Source organism: Penicillium atrosanguineum (genome assembly GCF_028827265.1).
Source record: "Penicillium atrosanguineum strain IBT 20685 chromosome Unknown utg000008l_segment0_segment0, whole genome shotgun sequence".
NCBI classification, from domain to species: Eukaryota; Fungi; Ascomycota; class Eurotiomycetes; order Eurotiales; family Aspergillaceae; genus Penicillium; species Penicillium atrosanguineum.
Window position 1 is genome coordinate 664,167 of NW_026623140.1, and position 14,992 is coordinate 679,158.

General features: G+C 51.0%; 5 protein-coding genes across 5 annotated transcripts; 2 read left to right on the plus strand and 3 right to left on the minus strand.

The window, feature by feature from the left end:
- Positions 1-2,790: 2,790 nt before the first annotated feature.
- N7443_009745 (SUR7/PalI family protein) lies at positions 2,791-3,902 on the minus strand (the record flags this gene model as incomplete). Its single annotated transcript, XM_056889801.1, has 2 exons — positions 2,791-3,404; positions 3,461-3,902. The coding sequence occupies 2 exons, from the start codon at positions 3,900-3,902 to the stop codon at positions 2,791-2,793; spliced, it is 1,056 nt and encodes a 351-aa protein (XP_056736292.1).
- A 688-nt stretch (positions 3,903-4,590) lies between these two features.
- On the plus strand, positions 4,591-6,083 carry N7443_009746 (PI-PLC domain-containing protein; the record flags this gene model as incomplete). The annotated part of the gene is made up of 3 exons (XM_056889802.1): positions 4,591-5,152; positions 5,205-5,804; positions 5,860-6,083. 3 exons carry the CDS (start codon positions 4,591-4,593, stop codon positions 6,081-6,083), a joined length of 1,386 nt encoding a protein of 461 aa, XP_056736293.1.
- Positions 6,084-6,306: 223 nt separating this feature from the next.
- N7443_009747 (peptide alpha-N-acetyltransferase complex A subunit ARD1) lies at positions 6,307-7,297 on the plus strand (the record flags this gene model as incomplete). The annotated part of the gene is made up of 2 exons (XM_056889803.1): positions 6,307-6,784; positions 6,909-7,297. 2 exons carry the CDS (start codon positions 6,307-6,309, stop codon positions 7,295-7,297), a joined length of 867 nt encoding a protein of 288 aa, XP_056736294.1.
- Positions 7,298-7,520: 223 nt separating this feature from the next.
- On the minus strand, positions 7,521-9,746 carry N7443_009748 (uncharacterized protein; the record flags this gene model as incomplete). Its single annotated transcript, XM_056889804.1, has 1 exon — positions 7,521-9,746. The coding sequence occupies one exon, from the start codon at positions 9,744-9,746 to the stop codon at positions 7,521-7,523; it is 2,226 nt and encodes a 741-aa protein (XP_056736295.1).
- Positions 9,747-10,440: 694 nt separating this feature from the next.
- Positions 10,441-13,194, minus strand: N7443_009749 (COPI-interacting protein CEX1; the record flags this gene model as incomplete). Its single annotated transcript, XM_056889805.1, has 9 exons — positions 10,441-11,197; positions 11,247-11,419; positions 11,466-11,669; positions 11,726-12,020; positions 12,075-12,448; positions 12,499-12,645; positions 12,703-12,813; positions 12,884-13,021; positions 13,072-13,194. 9 exons carry the CDS (start codon positions 13,192-13,194, stop codon positions 10,441-10,443), a joined length of 2,322 nt encoding a protein of 773 aa, XP_056736296.1.
- Between the last annotated feature and the right edge of the window lie 1,798 nt (positions 13,195-14,992).

Here is a 14,992-nt window from a genome sequence, read left to right on the forward strand (position 1 = left end):
TTTATGTAAATATCAGAAGGTGGCTTTCCGGGAACTTCCAAACAATTCCCATAAATAACATTTTTAACGGCTTCAACCACTTTTGATCCACCTTCTAGAACCTCGACTGGTCAACGGTCTTTTCAGTATTAGCATGTTTGCAGGGAATGGCAATGCACCAGCCGCCAACATGAGCTGAAGCCCGAGCCTAAGTGCTCTCGCAGTTTGGGATATCTTCGCCCTTACACCATCACAGGGAAGGGGTAGTCTTAATTTCCTTTCTTCCGTAACTTCTCCTATATACAGAGTCAAGGTGCTAACATGCCCTTTATCAAGACCTAGGTATCCATAAACCTCAGGGTACAAATGCGGTATTGATCTAGCTGCATAGAAGGGATGAGTTGCGACGGTGATAGCTAGTCGCATGGACAGAAACCATTAAGAACATTTGGGGTCTGAATCCTCGACTGGTCGTGTCTGGTGCTTAGAGCTCTAATTTATGAGACATTCCTATCTCATTCTACCGTGGTTCCTGTCGGGCTATCTTAAAATTTCTATAAGGATGCATGAGTCCTATCTTAGTTAATAATGCTAGTCATAGAAATCTTCTTGAATTTTGTTCCCGACAGTCTCGTTCTTCCCGCTGATTTGACGAATCATATATTATCGCAGTGATAGCTGAATCCTCCGATCTTCATCTCTCTCATCTCTCTCGCCCCTGCAATTCTTTTCAATAGTCCCCACGCATATTCGAAACCCGTTATTAGACGAGGGCTAATTCCCTCTTATGGTCCCCTCAACGGCTTAACACATGCCATGTCGATCCAAGGTAGCCCCTTGTCAAATACATGAACTGGGTGTAGATCTCCTATCTATACGAAATAGCGATCTCGATCTAGGCATGATGTTCCGATCTGCATTTACAGTGTAAGGAATGTGCCTTGGCAGTCCGCACTATCACCCGCGTGCAAGCCGTGTCCCCGTTTTATTTTGCATAGGTCCACAGCCCTGAGGTCCACATTCCTACCCACCTTGGACGCCTCCCGTCGGCTATTGTGGAGTTGCTCTCTTTCTATGCTTTCCATCCTCGAAATGGAAGCGGTTCGTTTCCCTGTGTTTGCCGATGGCGGAGACGATATTACGTGCCTTCGATTACTTCGCGATGATCGGAAAGGATCAGATCAAGTCTTGTGATATGTTTCATGTGAGTAGAAGGCGAGACCAACGTCCTCCGGCCATATGATCAAATAGAGCAAGTATTGTAGTAACGCACACAAGTGACCAGTCGATTGGATTGGCCGATTGTTCGACTCATCCTCACAGACATCTTTCTGCACGTCGTTTTCTGTAAACCCTGAGCGAAATAGCCACAGGAGATTATTCGAAATTGTTGTTCGGAGGACAAGATATCGATTGCAATGCGAGGACCGCGGGAGAGCTTCCGCGTGAGCGGACTATGATGAGATGGCATGAGAACTCTCTATGGTGACAAGTAACATATATGATTGCAACCTATATTGTTGATTATTCCTAGCGGGAAATGTTAAGTGGGACGGTTGTCCCATTAAGCCTATGAAACATCCGGTAATACATCGTGCATCCAGCCCACGTGGATGATTGAGTTCGGATACGAAAAACCGTACCTATGCTAGAATCAACTAGTAGTATTTGGCTTCAATGTAAATACACATCAATATTCAGCACTATTCTTATACTGTATTGCATCGGCAGATCGAAACTATGGTGTAAATAATCCGTCCGGGGTCATATGCCCAGCTGAGAGCTTAGCCGCTATTCTTAGGACCATAAAGGAAGCATGGCAGTCCATTTTAAACTGCTCAGATTCGCATGTTCCCGTAATGATCATGTTTAGCCCTAGAGAACTATTTTCTCAGGGTCCGTTGGGTTTTATATGATATTGGCATTTGCGCGGGATATCCGTACTTTGTGCTTTCTTAAGTTGAGATGCGGAAGGGTAATAGGAATGTTTTGGAGTGGAATATGGGTTTGGCTGTTGCGACGTCTTGTCATTTGATTCTGGGGACGTTGGTCTTTTCTAGTATGTTGTTTATTTCGGCGAGGGATGGGGTTTATGTGCTTGGACGGTTTATGATTTCGGTTCTTTTTTGTTAGGCCGTGCTTATGTATGAGCTGGCGAAGTTGAGAATGTTGTATCATATGGACAACGAGGTGCAAGGTGTTGCGGAAATGGTAGACTTAACATTGTTGGTCTCAGGAGATATTGCAAACGGGCCCAAACACTATTCTCTCGATTCGTTACAAGTCCTATCTTGGGGGTTTCTTTGCATAACTTGAGATAGTTTTAAACCTTCGTTTCCCAAACTAACCTTTTCGGTGCAAGTATGACCAGGTAGACAGATCGTGACCGCTTGTCTAGCCCAGTAGACCATCTCTTTGGTCCGGCTGCAGGATTATGCGCAGCACTTGTTTCAGTTTTATTAACTAGATCTCCCGCTGTCATCCAACCTCAGAGATCTCTGGTGCTCGCCATTGGCTCACACGTTCCACAGACCGAGTCAACCCGGATCTGTAATGTTCATACAGACGAATTTAGAATAAAACCGACATATCGGTGATTTTTCTATATTAACCATGCGTATCTGCAGATCTAAATACTAGACTAAGGTAGGGGGAAAGTGCACCAGAAAACGGCGACACACGCTGGCTAAGTCATCCAATCATAGTAGATATCCAAAACAACCAAATATCTAAGACGCGGCCATCCGAGTCAACCAATATCGAACCAAGAATCCAAGAAAAACGGGAGGAAAAAATAAAGAAAAAAACTATTTAATCACGGGTAACCGCATGTGGTTCGGCCATCTCACGGTCCTCGGCCAGAGGACCAGGCTCAGTGTAAGTGTCAGATTGACTGTTATTGTAGAACCCTTTTTCCTTATAGTTGATGCCCTGGGCTTTGAGCTGTTTGCGAGCCTTGTGTCCGCCGCAGCAGGACGCACAACAGGAGCCAAACTGGAGGATGAATGCAATCAGGCTGAATCCAGAGCCGATCCACATGAACACCATCATCTGGGTGCCAACGTGGGCTTTAATGTTGAAATCGGCCGAGGCGGAGGCGAAGACGTTGGCGAAGATGTACCACATGACGGTGGCTACGGCGGAGGCCACAATGGTAACTAGCGCGGTGAAGAAGCTGATGAACAGCATTGGCAGCGAACGAAACAGCAAAAATTTGCAGCGGCGGTGAGGAGGCTTTCCGGTGAGCTGGCCTCCGTTGGCAGCGACGGCCTTGATGCTCTGGGGAGGTCGCGAGGACACTGCCAGGGGGCTGATGAAGATCATGATGAAATTGAGAACGGCGGCGGTCAGGAAGAGGCCGAACATCCACTGAGAGGCGACCTTGGCCAGGTGGAGGGGCTTGGTGATGTCGGAGGGCAGAGCGACTGGAATGCGATTAGCAAAGAATTTTGCGATTGGGGGTTGGCATTGGGGGACGTACTACTGGCACCGGACAGCAACTCGCTCACGATGATCTTGACCGGGTTAAAGGCGTACAGGGTCTCCGGCTTGGAGCATTTGGTGATTCCCTCGTCATCGTAGCCCTCGCAGAAGTTCCACAGACCGACCTGGTAGAAATCATGCAGGCCGATAGATCGCGCGATGGAGTTGATCAGGACGGCATTGGGCACAGATAAGGGGATGATGTTGGACAGGTCGAGATAGAGGAAGTAGGTGTTTCGCAGGACGGGCTTATTCGCGACGTTTCCGATCACGACCAGCAGAATGAAGATCCAGGCAATGAGATAGAGTAGGGCGCGAATGATTCGGTGGGTGTGGACGGTGCTTGCGCGACGGGCAGTGACAGGCCGGTCGGGCCTGGCGCGATTGAAGAATGGGAGCTTTCGGCGATTGCCATTAAGCTGAGCGTCCCCGTCTACCATACTGGAGGGGAATGGAGGAGGAGGGGAAGAAGAGATGACGTTTAGGCGTCCATGTAAGTTATAAAGGAACCAGGACAATCAGATCTGGTGAAATCCCTGGTCCCCCAAAGCTCCTGTGCGATCGTCGGTGGCTGCCGCTAGCTCTTTTTTAGCGCTAGGTGATCGTCCGGATAATGATTTGATTAATTAATTAATCTTTGCATCTTTGCATCTTTGCATCATTGTTCATTGCTCATTGCTCATTGCTCATTGCTCATTGCTTCTCCAGAGTATGGGTAAAAGCCGGACGCGAATGGACGGCCACGTCAGACCTGGAGTCACCAGGGCACTGAATCCAAAATAGGGGAGGGCAGGCTAGACCAAGGACACAATCAGGTCTCAGACACCAGGCCGAGACCACCCTTGGGTGGAGCCTAGAGGGCCATCCTATTATTGGAGCATCGGCACGGCAACAGTGGCGGCCTGCGTCACCGGCGTCTTTTGGGCTTTGAGGACTCCACCAGCTCCTGGAAAAAGACCCTATGCTTGGCAGATCTTGGTGGTTCCAGGTATCCGCAAAAAAACATCTCTCTCTCTCCACGCTTCCCCCCCCCTGTACATTCATGTACATACACCATACACATACACCTTCACCTTCACCTTTACCTTCACCTTTACCTTCACCTTTACCTTCACCTTCACCATCATCATGAGGTGGCTATCCCTCGTCACCCTGATCGGTCTGGCGTTGGCTCAGGATACCACCACCACCACCACCTCGGATACCTCCTCGGATACCTCCACTAGCCGTTCCTCCACCTCTTACGATATATCCGATGCCTCCACGATCACAGGTAGCGTAGCTCTGCCCTCAGGCACCTACGAGACGTATAGCAGCACTATCACCCTCGGCAATGGCGATACTTCTTTGGAGGCCGTTACTACTTCCATCGCCGCGAACGCCACCACAACCGGGAACCAGACGGTGGTCAGAACAACCTCCAACTCCGTGACGGTCCTAGTGGGTGGGGGTGGTACCACAACGCTAGGCAACAACAGCATGAATGCCACGGCCACGACCACTTCCACGGCCACCAAGACCCCCGTCATCAACACCCGGCCTTGCAATGGCTACGTCGAGCTCTGCGGGCGTAACTACTCCAACATCACCAATGTCGCTGCACACAACAGTCCCTTCGACCGTGCAGGCAATGCCGCCTCCAACCAGATGTTTGACGTGACCGCTCAGCTGAACGACGGTGTTCGCATGTGTAAGTCAACATGCTCAACCCTTTTGACGCATCTCAAACTAACATTTCCAAGTGCAATTCCAAGTTCACTACCAGAATGGTACCATGCTGCTCTGCCACACCTCTTGCGATATTCTCAACATGGGCCTCCTGCAGACCTATCTCGAGACTGTCGCTGTCTGGATGCGCAAGAACCCCTACGACGTGGTCACCATTCTGATGGGCAATTACGACTACGTCAGCCCTCAGAATTTCACCGAGCCCATCAAAAACTCCGGTCTCATGGACTATGTATACACCCCGACGAAGATCCCCATGGCCTTGGATGACTGGCCTACCTTGTCAGAGATGATCCTGACGCAGAAGCGTATCGTCTTCTTCATGGACTACCAAGCCAACCAGACCGCCATCCCATGGCTGATGGACGAGTTCTCCCAGATCTGGGAGACTCCTTTCTCTCCGACCAACGACAACTTCCCTTGCACCGTGCAGCGGCCCCCGGGTCTGGCGCGCCAGGGTGCCGAGACTCGCATGTACATGGCCAACCACAACCTGAACTTGGATCTCAGTTTCGGCTCCATCAGTCTCCTCATTCCCAACACCGCCTTGCTGAACCAGACCAACGGTGTCAATGGTACCGGCAGTCTGGGCAAGATGGCGCGCAACTGCACAGGTAAGATTATCCAACCCCTCACTCCCCCTCCCATACCACCACTAACACACACCAGCCAAATGGAACCGCCCGCCCAACTTCCTCCTAGTCGATTACTACAACTACGGCAGCCCCAAGAACGGATCAGTGTTCGAAGTCGCTGCCGAGATGAACAACGTCACCTACAACTGGAAGTGCTGTGGGACCAAATCCGCCGCCGTACACGGAGTGTCCGTCTCCGGCATTTCAACTCTGCTCGCCGTTGTAGCAGGCATTCAGTTCCTGTTGACAGCGTTCTAATAACGAATGTCCACGACACATTATAGTTTGATTTCTTGCTTATAGGCAGATACGAATCGTGTGTAGATATGAATAATCTAGAAGTGAAATATCCCATACATTCCAATTCATCCAATATCCAATTCAATTACTCTTCTCTACGAATCAATTCCATTGATTGCATGACCAATTGCATCGCACTTCCTCTCTAAACCCTCTCCAAAAAAAAAGTCCCCACAATCACATGACCCCCACCTCCCATCCCACCACCCCAATCCAATCCCTCCTCACCTCAAAGCAACCACCAGCTCGACACTTCCGCACGGTCCACGGGCCCCCAAAACGCAAAATGGTCGACATCGTCCCCATATCAAGCTACCCAAGCTACATCGACCTCCTCCCCTCAATCCAAACCTGCAACATCACCAACCTCCCCGAGAACTACTTCCTAAAATACTACCTCTACCACGCTCTCACATGGCCACAACTCTCCTTCGTCGCCGTCGTCCGACCCAAGAACGGCTACGCTAAGAGCAATGGCATTGCCGGTGCTGGGGCAGCCGGGAATGTCGCCGGCGAGTATCCCAAGGTCGTGGGGTATGTGCTTGCGAAGATGGAGGAAGAGCCGACGGATGGAATGCAACATGGACATATTACTAGTTTGAGTGTTATGCGGACGCACAGGAGGCTGGGTATTGCGGAGCGGTTGATGCGAATGAGTCGTAAGTTTCCTCTTTTTCTTTTTCTTTCTATTTCTTGTTTCTTGTTTTATGTCCTTTGGAGCTGGAGGCTCCATTAGCAAGACGGGCAATGTTCATGGGAGATGGAATGCTAATTCATTGATAGAACTCGCCATGTCGGAATCCCACCGCGCAAACTACGTCTCGCTACACGTCCGCGTCTCCAACACGGCGGCCCTCCGCCTGTATCGCGACACACTAGGCTTTGAAGTCGAGAAGGTGGAAAGCAAGTACTATGCGGATGGTGAAGATGCCTACGCGATGCGATTGAAGCTGGATGGCCAGTGGATGAACTGGAAGGCGATTGAGAAACGCATTGCGGCGGAGGATAAGGCGAAGGCTGGAGAGGCAGATGGGGATGATGATGAGGGGGAGCCTGTTGGTGAGATGGGGAAGAAGGAGGATGGAGATGAGGCGGAGAAGATGGTTAAGGTTAAGGTTGGGAGGGGGCTAGGAGTTGGGGATTTGGTGGAGAGGAATGAGAGTCAGGCTTAGTCTGGTTCTTTTTCATTCTTCGATGATGATCAACATGCGGGGGTGGTCGAGGTGTATGTGGGAAATCAGATGAATGAGATGGGGATGTGGACTATCCATGAATGGATGGATGGATCTATGTGCGATGAAATGTACATGATACATGAATGCTAAATCCTGATAAATCGTAAATCGTGCCCAGAGTGATCATAACTGAGCTCTGATGTTTCTCCGTCTCTGCGAATTATTTACCGTCCTTCTTAGACTTGTCCTGCTCGGTCTCCTTCTCAGCCTTTTGCTGCTTCTTTATATTCCTCGACTTAAGCATCTGCTTCAACTTCGACTTCTTATCCGGAACCCCAGCTGGGGAACCATGCGCATTGATCATGGACGCAGACAAGGGTGTCTTAATAGCACCAGGCACACTAACTTCCGAGCTTGCATCAGAGCGGAGAGGAGCAGGCTGAGGCCGATGAGCTTGGGAAATAGGCTCGGTGTGGCTCCGTGCCGGTGGACGGAATGTAGGCTCTTCAACAGCGAGAGCTGCCATTCGTCCATCGAGCAGAATCTCATCTTGAGGCTTACTTTCAGGTTGAGGTTGAGCTCGAGTATGACGAAGACGATTCTTCCGGGCTCGTCGCTTATCGCGCTGTTCGTCGCGGGCACGGCGGATGACGTCTCGGAAGGCCTTCTTGGTGGCCCGCATTTCCTCTTTCATTGCTCGGCGCTCAGTGGCCTCGCGTTGTTGTTGTTCGGGAGATTCCCATCGTCCCCAGTCTGTGCTATCTGTTTGCGGGCCTTGGGGGCCATTGCGCCAGTTTCGACGGCCAGATGTGCGGGCTTCGCGGCGGGATTCTTCCAGGAGGGATAGTTGTCGACGTAGGTCGACTGCGGCTTCGTAGAGGGTGCGGTCGTGACGGTCATGGAGAGACTGGAGTTGCGTGCGAATGTTGGCTAGGTCTGAGGCGTCCAGGTCGGAGGTTGTGGATAGCGAATCGATTGAGCTGAGTGATGATACGGAAGAGACAGAGCTGGTAGAGGCGCGGCGAGAACGTTGGAAAGAACGCGAGAGAGACTTATGGTCACTTTGGATTTGAGGCTTGGGTTGAGCCTCTGGCTGGGGTTGAGGTGAAGGTCGGTTTTCTGTGGTATTGACAGGGGTCGTGGTGGTAGTAGGTGACGTCGGTGTCGATGTCGATGTCAATGTTGATGTCGGCCGATTATGTGCAACTCCGCCTATCTGGCCTGTTTGTCCAGCTGGGGCGGGACTCCATGGCGGTCCCCCATTGCATGCAGCAGGCGGATATCCAGGCGGATATCCAGACGGGTATACGTTCGGCTTACGGCCATGAAGTCTGGCCTGATCTTCGATCCACCATCCATGCGCCATCGCCTGCTCTTCTACCTGCCTTCCATACTGCATGGCCTGTGAGCTGATCTGGTCGCCATAATGTTGCGCCTGTTCAGCAAACCGCTCGCCGTACTTTTGCGCCTGGGAGGTAATATTGGAGATCCAGCCAAGGGGTCCACTCTTGGATGTCCCTGACGGACCAAATTGTGGCGGTGTATAGCCCCAAGGCTGCCATTGCCACGGAGCAGCCCCTGGAGGCGGCGGTGTATAGTACTGGGAAGGTTGGCCATTCTGTGTTGCATGTGCAGTAAATGGCGGAACACCGTACGGAGTGCCGTAGGGCATATGTTGCGGTGTCCCAAAAGGTGAGTATTGAGGCATATGCCACGAAGTTGGCGAGGGTGAAGGCTGCCCAACTGGCGACGGCGCATTGGCTATGGCCGGTGCTTGGCTTTCCATGGAGGTCGGGGTGCCGGTGCCCTGGGTAGCCTTCGTGGCAGCTGGGTAACATCGAGGACACAGCGCAGAAGTGGGTGCGGCATCGGGCTCGCCGACATAGACAAAGACAATGCGGGTAGCGCGTGGCTCAAAGAAGCATTGATTCCATTCGTCCACGACAGCTGTAATCCGTGCATGGCGCTGCTCATCGGTCTCCTGCGGGCGGTCCTTGCGATCCCGCTGGATCTCCGCTCGGAGCTGCCGGGGCAAGTGCTGCGAGGCAGCAGCCAAGCCCAATTGGGCAGGGAAAAGATAGCGGAGGAAAGTGTCCCAGTCCTGCTGGATTACCTCGCCAAATTGGTCATTCCAGCAGCGGGGCCGCCTAGGAAAGTCTTTTGCTTGGCTGCGGGGGTATATGGTCATATGGTGATCCAAAAGGCCTCGGCTGTCGTCTATGACTGTTGGCGGGCGTTGCTCGAAATATGTGACGGCGGAGAAGAAATGTGTTGGCACAACAGATGGAGTTGAAGGACCAGGCTCTGGTAACCCTGAGCTGCCAGCTTCTTGTGCTTGCGCATTGTCGCGTAGAGGTATAGGCCGCGACGAATTGCCGTTGCGGTTATTTGCCGCATTCAAAGGGTCGGTGGCCGAGTAAGGCGGTGGAGCCTCCTCGTCGCTCATTCTGCGCTGTTGGGATCAACCGAGAGGGAAGAATACAGTGGCCTAGAGGATCGCGAAGTACCAGCCTGTCGATGCTGGCTGACCTTGCATGGCGTGATAAGATAGCCGGAGGGGAAGGCAGCAAGATTCCGTCAAAGGGAGGTCAGCACACAGGGCTTGGCGCGCATCCGGTCTTTGTAGATGCGTCTCGGACTTGGCGTGAGCAGCTCATTGACCAGGTTCGATAGAATGGTTGAGAGATGACCGCTAAGGGGATGTGAAGGTCAGACCGATAAGAGATAAGTGGGTTAGTTTTTATAATCGGGTCCGCGGAATGCGGTGAGCAGAGGATGCTTCCACCTGGGCAGCAGCGTGTTTTTTCTTCTTAATACCCAATTTTATTGCAAGTCATTTTATGTAGCCGGGGGAGATAGGAAGGTTCAGCTGACGCTAATGTTTGTACTAGACCATAGTGAGCCAATACACCGTCCAGCCCTATACGTGTGGAGACTGCATACCGGTGTATCCAAACGGCTGGAACTCGGGAGCATCTAGTACCGACATCTAAATCATACCCTGACGGGTACTGCTAGAAAAACTTTGGCATATTGGAAGAGAAATATGATTACCTTGGGCCACGGGTATTCGTAATACTCTATACGCAGTCCAATCAAACATTACTTGTAGTATATACAATGCCATGGGAATGAACACGCTAATCCCACGCATCACCCCAACCATCATCTTCATTCTCATCCTTCGGCTTCGTGTCGATCTTCTTCGGCACCACCGTCTTTGGTTTCCCTACAGTATTCCTCGTAGGCGCGGAGGGGGTAGAAGCGGACTTGCCCAGCCCTTTAGGCAAGGGATTTTTCGCCTTCGTGGAACTCTTAGCCGCCAGCCACCCGGCGAAATCCGGTTCACCACCATCGTCATATGGTACAGCGGGAGCCTTCGCAGAGGGATTTGGAGATGAGGGTTTAGGTAATGCTACGGCTGCGGAGAAGGTGTCTTCTTCGTTGTCGTCATCGTCCATTGCGCCCCAGGCATCGAAGACGTCGTCTCCTTCGTCTTCTGGGTGTTCTTCTTGGACAATGGGGACCGGCCGATCGGATTGTGAGCGACTGAGTGGATGTGCAGCGAGACGTGATGGTTGTTTGGGAAGGTCCAATTGTGTGAAGGGAGATGATTTAGCCGGGCGAGGAACGGAGGCGGGTCTGGGGATATCTGCTTCGGCGGGTCTGGCGGCTGTAGGCTCGATTTCGCCATCGGCAGCGGACATTTTGTTTGTGAATGAGGAGATGGCCCATCCGGCCCAGGACTTGTCATTTGACGTGCCGATGCGAGCATCGGACTTGTTTGGTTCGGGTGAGGCGGTTGGTGGTATTGCTGAATCGGCCATGGTGCTGCCGAAGTTACGTACCCGTTGGAGGTATACATCGAGTGTTTTGTTTGCTTGGTCACGGAGGAGCCTGGAATATATGAGTAGGGGATTGAAGGTATTGGTTCTCTTAAACTGACTTTTCCTTGTCCAGGAGTGACGGACAAATGGCTGGCAGAATTTTGGCAGCACAATCCTCTTCACTGAAGACATCAATAGTGGCAGACAAGGCAAGAAGTCCAGCACATCGAGCATGCACAAACGGGTCTCTGATGGCTCTTGTGAACGCAGCAATAAGCACCTTTGAGCGAGTCTACAGGGTATTAGCATCTGATGGACAGCCATAGTGGCAGACTTACACTCTGGCCCAAGTTCTTAGCAATTCGACCAAGACAGATAGTTGTGTTGGTACGAATACCAGGTTGCTCATCGTTCGCAGTGCGTGCCAGGAATCTGAGAAGCTCTCCGTTAATCACTCGGTCACTGAGCTTGTTGATGATCGTCAAAACAGCCTTGACAGTCTGTTCTCGGACAACAGGGGCAGCATCGGTAAAGCCAGAAGTCTGGGATTTATTAGACCGAGTTTAAACAAAACATTAAAGGTAAGGCTCAAACTGACCATTGGAGGGAAGATCTTGTCGGTGACGACCTTTTGGGGGAGATTGTCAATCATCAAAGGCAGGTTGTCCAAAAGGCACACGCGTAACGCTCGGTCCGGATTGCCAAATAAGCGAACAACCACGGGTGTCAACTTGGCGTTAAACTCGTCTGCTGATAATTTAGCACCAATCTTCAAAGTAGCGCTAAGCACCTTTGGACCACCGCCACCAAACTCGACAGACTTGAGCAATTCAGGCAAGACCTTCATCTTGAAGAAATCTTCGGGAAAGTCCTCGGAGAGATTGTCAAGTCCACTGTTTTCCATGTAAGCAATTGTCAATCATTATCGAAATTGAGAAGAAACAAACTTGATAAATTCCTCACGCTCAGCATCACTTTTGAGTCCCAGATTATCCATGTCATCCGTTAAACGAATCAAGGGAGTCTGGAAGAACCCGCCATGTTTCTTCCCCTGCTCGACGAAATGCGCAGGACTGAGTCTCATCTTTGGATTCGCCGTGCAAAGACGCTTGTAGCTCTGTTGCATAGGAGGAGGAATGTTGGTCGTCTTGCCGATCTGATCACCGCCAGAAAATTGACCATTGAACACTTCGAAAATCAGAATACCCAGGCCGTAAGCATCAACAGCCGCCAAAGGATGCCGCTTAATAGACTCCCAACCACCTTTGACAACTTCCGGAGGTGTAAAGCGAGCTGCATCGGGGACAAGGCTGCCGTATGTCTGTTTATCATTAGCATGCATTCCACTATCATTCATAACGAATGACTGACATAAATGACGGCATCGTCCTCCTTCATCGAACTCAAGATATCGAAGCCGCCTAGCTTCCACTCGCCACTCTCACTTGTATAAATAGACGACGCGCGTACAGCACCATGGACAGAGGATGCATCTTCATTGATGAATTTCAGTGTCGACTTCCCAGCACAAACTAGTCAGCATAAACACAATACCCATAGGATGAAGCACCATACCGAAACAGTATGCAACCCCCATTTCGCCGTTTCCTCACTGATACTCCTCCTCCTAACCTGCCAATCAAGCGGAGCAATGCGCTCAGTAACGATGTACAGATTCGATTCATTCTGCCTCGTTGTCAGCCTCATACTTTAACCCACGCCCCCTTATCGCGCAGACACATAGGCGCATACATACCTCAATCGTATCCAGAACCTTGATCACGCCCGGGTGGCGGAGCGTGCGCGACTTGCGTACGGCATTTTTAGCAAGCGGGAGACGTGACTTGTTCGCCGCAATATCAAAGGTAAAGACACTGCAAGCCGAGCCATCATCCTATATATATATTAGAAACCAGATAACCACCGGGGCGGAGACCATCCTACCCGTTTTGTACCATTATGCAGCGTCCAGATAGAGTCGCCGATATCGACTCGATCACCTAGCGAGAATGGGAACGAGCTGCCCTTCGCGATGGCGGACGCGACGGCTGATTTGAGGAAATCCATGTGTGATGTTGTTGTCGGGCCCGGGGGTGGGCTGGCCAATGGGCCGGGGGAGGGGGAGCAGGGTCGTTTGGAGTGTGTGTTGAGAGTAGAACGAGGGGTTCGGAGGTGAAGAGAAAAAAAGAATATGTGCAGAGGAGACTGAGAGTTGGGATCTTGACTGTTGGATCTCCGTGGCCACCTTGCGGTGATGAGCCCCGCGGGAGCCTGAGGCAGAGCTCCGCATTTATTTGAGCTTCGGAGCTTCCTTCGTCAACACTCTCACAAACATGCCACGCGCATACTGCTAAGCACGGCATCTCTACGGTCTCGATATACTGATTTCTAACAGGTAAGCTCCACGCATCCATTCATTTTTATTGCGACCAGCAACCCTACCCTCCAAAGATGCGACCCTGGTAAAAGGTCAGACCGCGCAAAGCCAGCAAGAAACCCCAGACCGAAGGAGCTCGCCACCACATCTACCAATATCATTCACAGCACACATCTCGACTAAATTCTTCCATTTCCATGCCAACAAAGCACTACTCCGGCCCCCACTCCCATCAGCTCTCCCATCCCCTCGCGCAGAACACATGGCTAGGCAAAAGGGTCCAAGCCGAGACCCATGGCTTTCTACGGACAAGGGACCTTGGGAGAAACCTTGTGTATATCGTGATATTCTTGTACCTTTCTTAGAAGGGTATAGGCGTGTCCGGCCGTTTAATGGAGTTCCTGGGTCCGCTTTTCTCTATGAGGACTGTTTAGGAACTAATGGCTGCGGTCGATAGTGGGTTGTGTTTTCAACTGCGCGAACGGCATGTGAGAGACGGAATGGGGCTGGGGTAAATGTGGTGTGGTGTGTGGGAAGGAAGTTAGAGTTGTGTTGTGGATTGATGCGAATGGTGTGGTTGGTAAAGCACCGCGGTGAGACGGTGGTCTCTTTGGTTGGTTTGAATGAAGACCAATGTGAAACTGAAAAGACCTGAGGAGATCTGATTATTCGAGTTGAAACTGGATATGTTTGTGGATGAGAGCTAACATCTGCTATAGAGGTCATAGGACGTGGGAATGAATGGGTTGAGTGCCGGGCTGGGGAGATTTTGTATTTTGGATGGGATTATGTTGTACCTCTAGTATACAGTCTACGAATGGAAGTTGAGTTATTTAGATATAGTCATCTCACATTGCACCCAAAGGAGTGCTAGCAACTACCGTGGAAGCCACTATCCCGCAACTACTCACACCGCGCTGACACCTGCATTGACCACTTCCCTCCCGCCTCTCACTGGTATTCGTTCATCTCCACTTCATGGTAACCCGTCACATGCGATGCATACCTCGTGAGGCAGAACACATGAGATCACTTTCAGACCACTCAGACACGCAATATCCACATTGGAAAAAAGGAAAACAAAAAAAACCCCTGAAGGAAACATCCTGATAGAGAGCACCTTCAGAACTGGGAAACCCCAGCAATCGACATCAACTGTGAGGTAACTCTCCGAGAAAGCTCGGTGAGAGGAAACGAGGATTTGATGAGGGCCAGTGGCTGAGTCGTGTACAACTCAGGGAATTCACGGCAGGTTTATCTCCAAACCCACGCCCATGATAAATAGACTTGATAAGTATATCCAATCATCGAATCTATGACAATCAGTATGAGCGAATCAAAGTATCAGAATTGGACCTTACCTTTCAAGCCTCGTATCAACATGTTCTTCATCCGTGGTACACGGTGGTACCAAAGGTAGCAGGAGGGATGACGACAGAGACACATTCGAACCTCAGGGGGTTTGATAAATAGCCATTGTCAACGGTG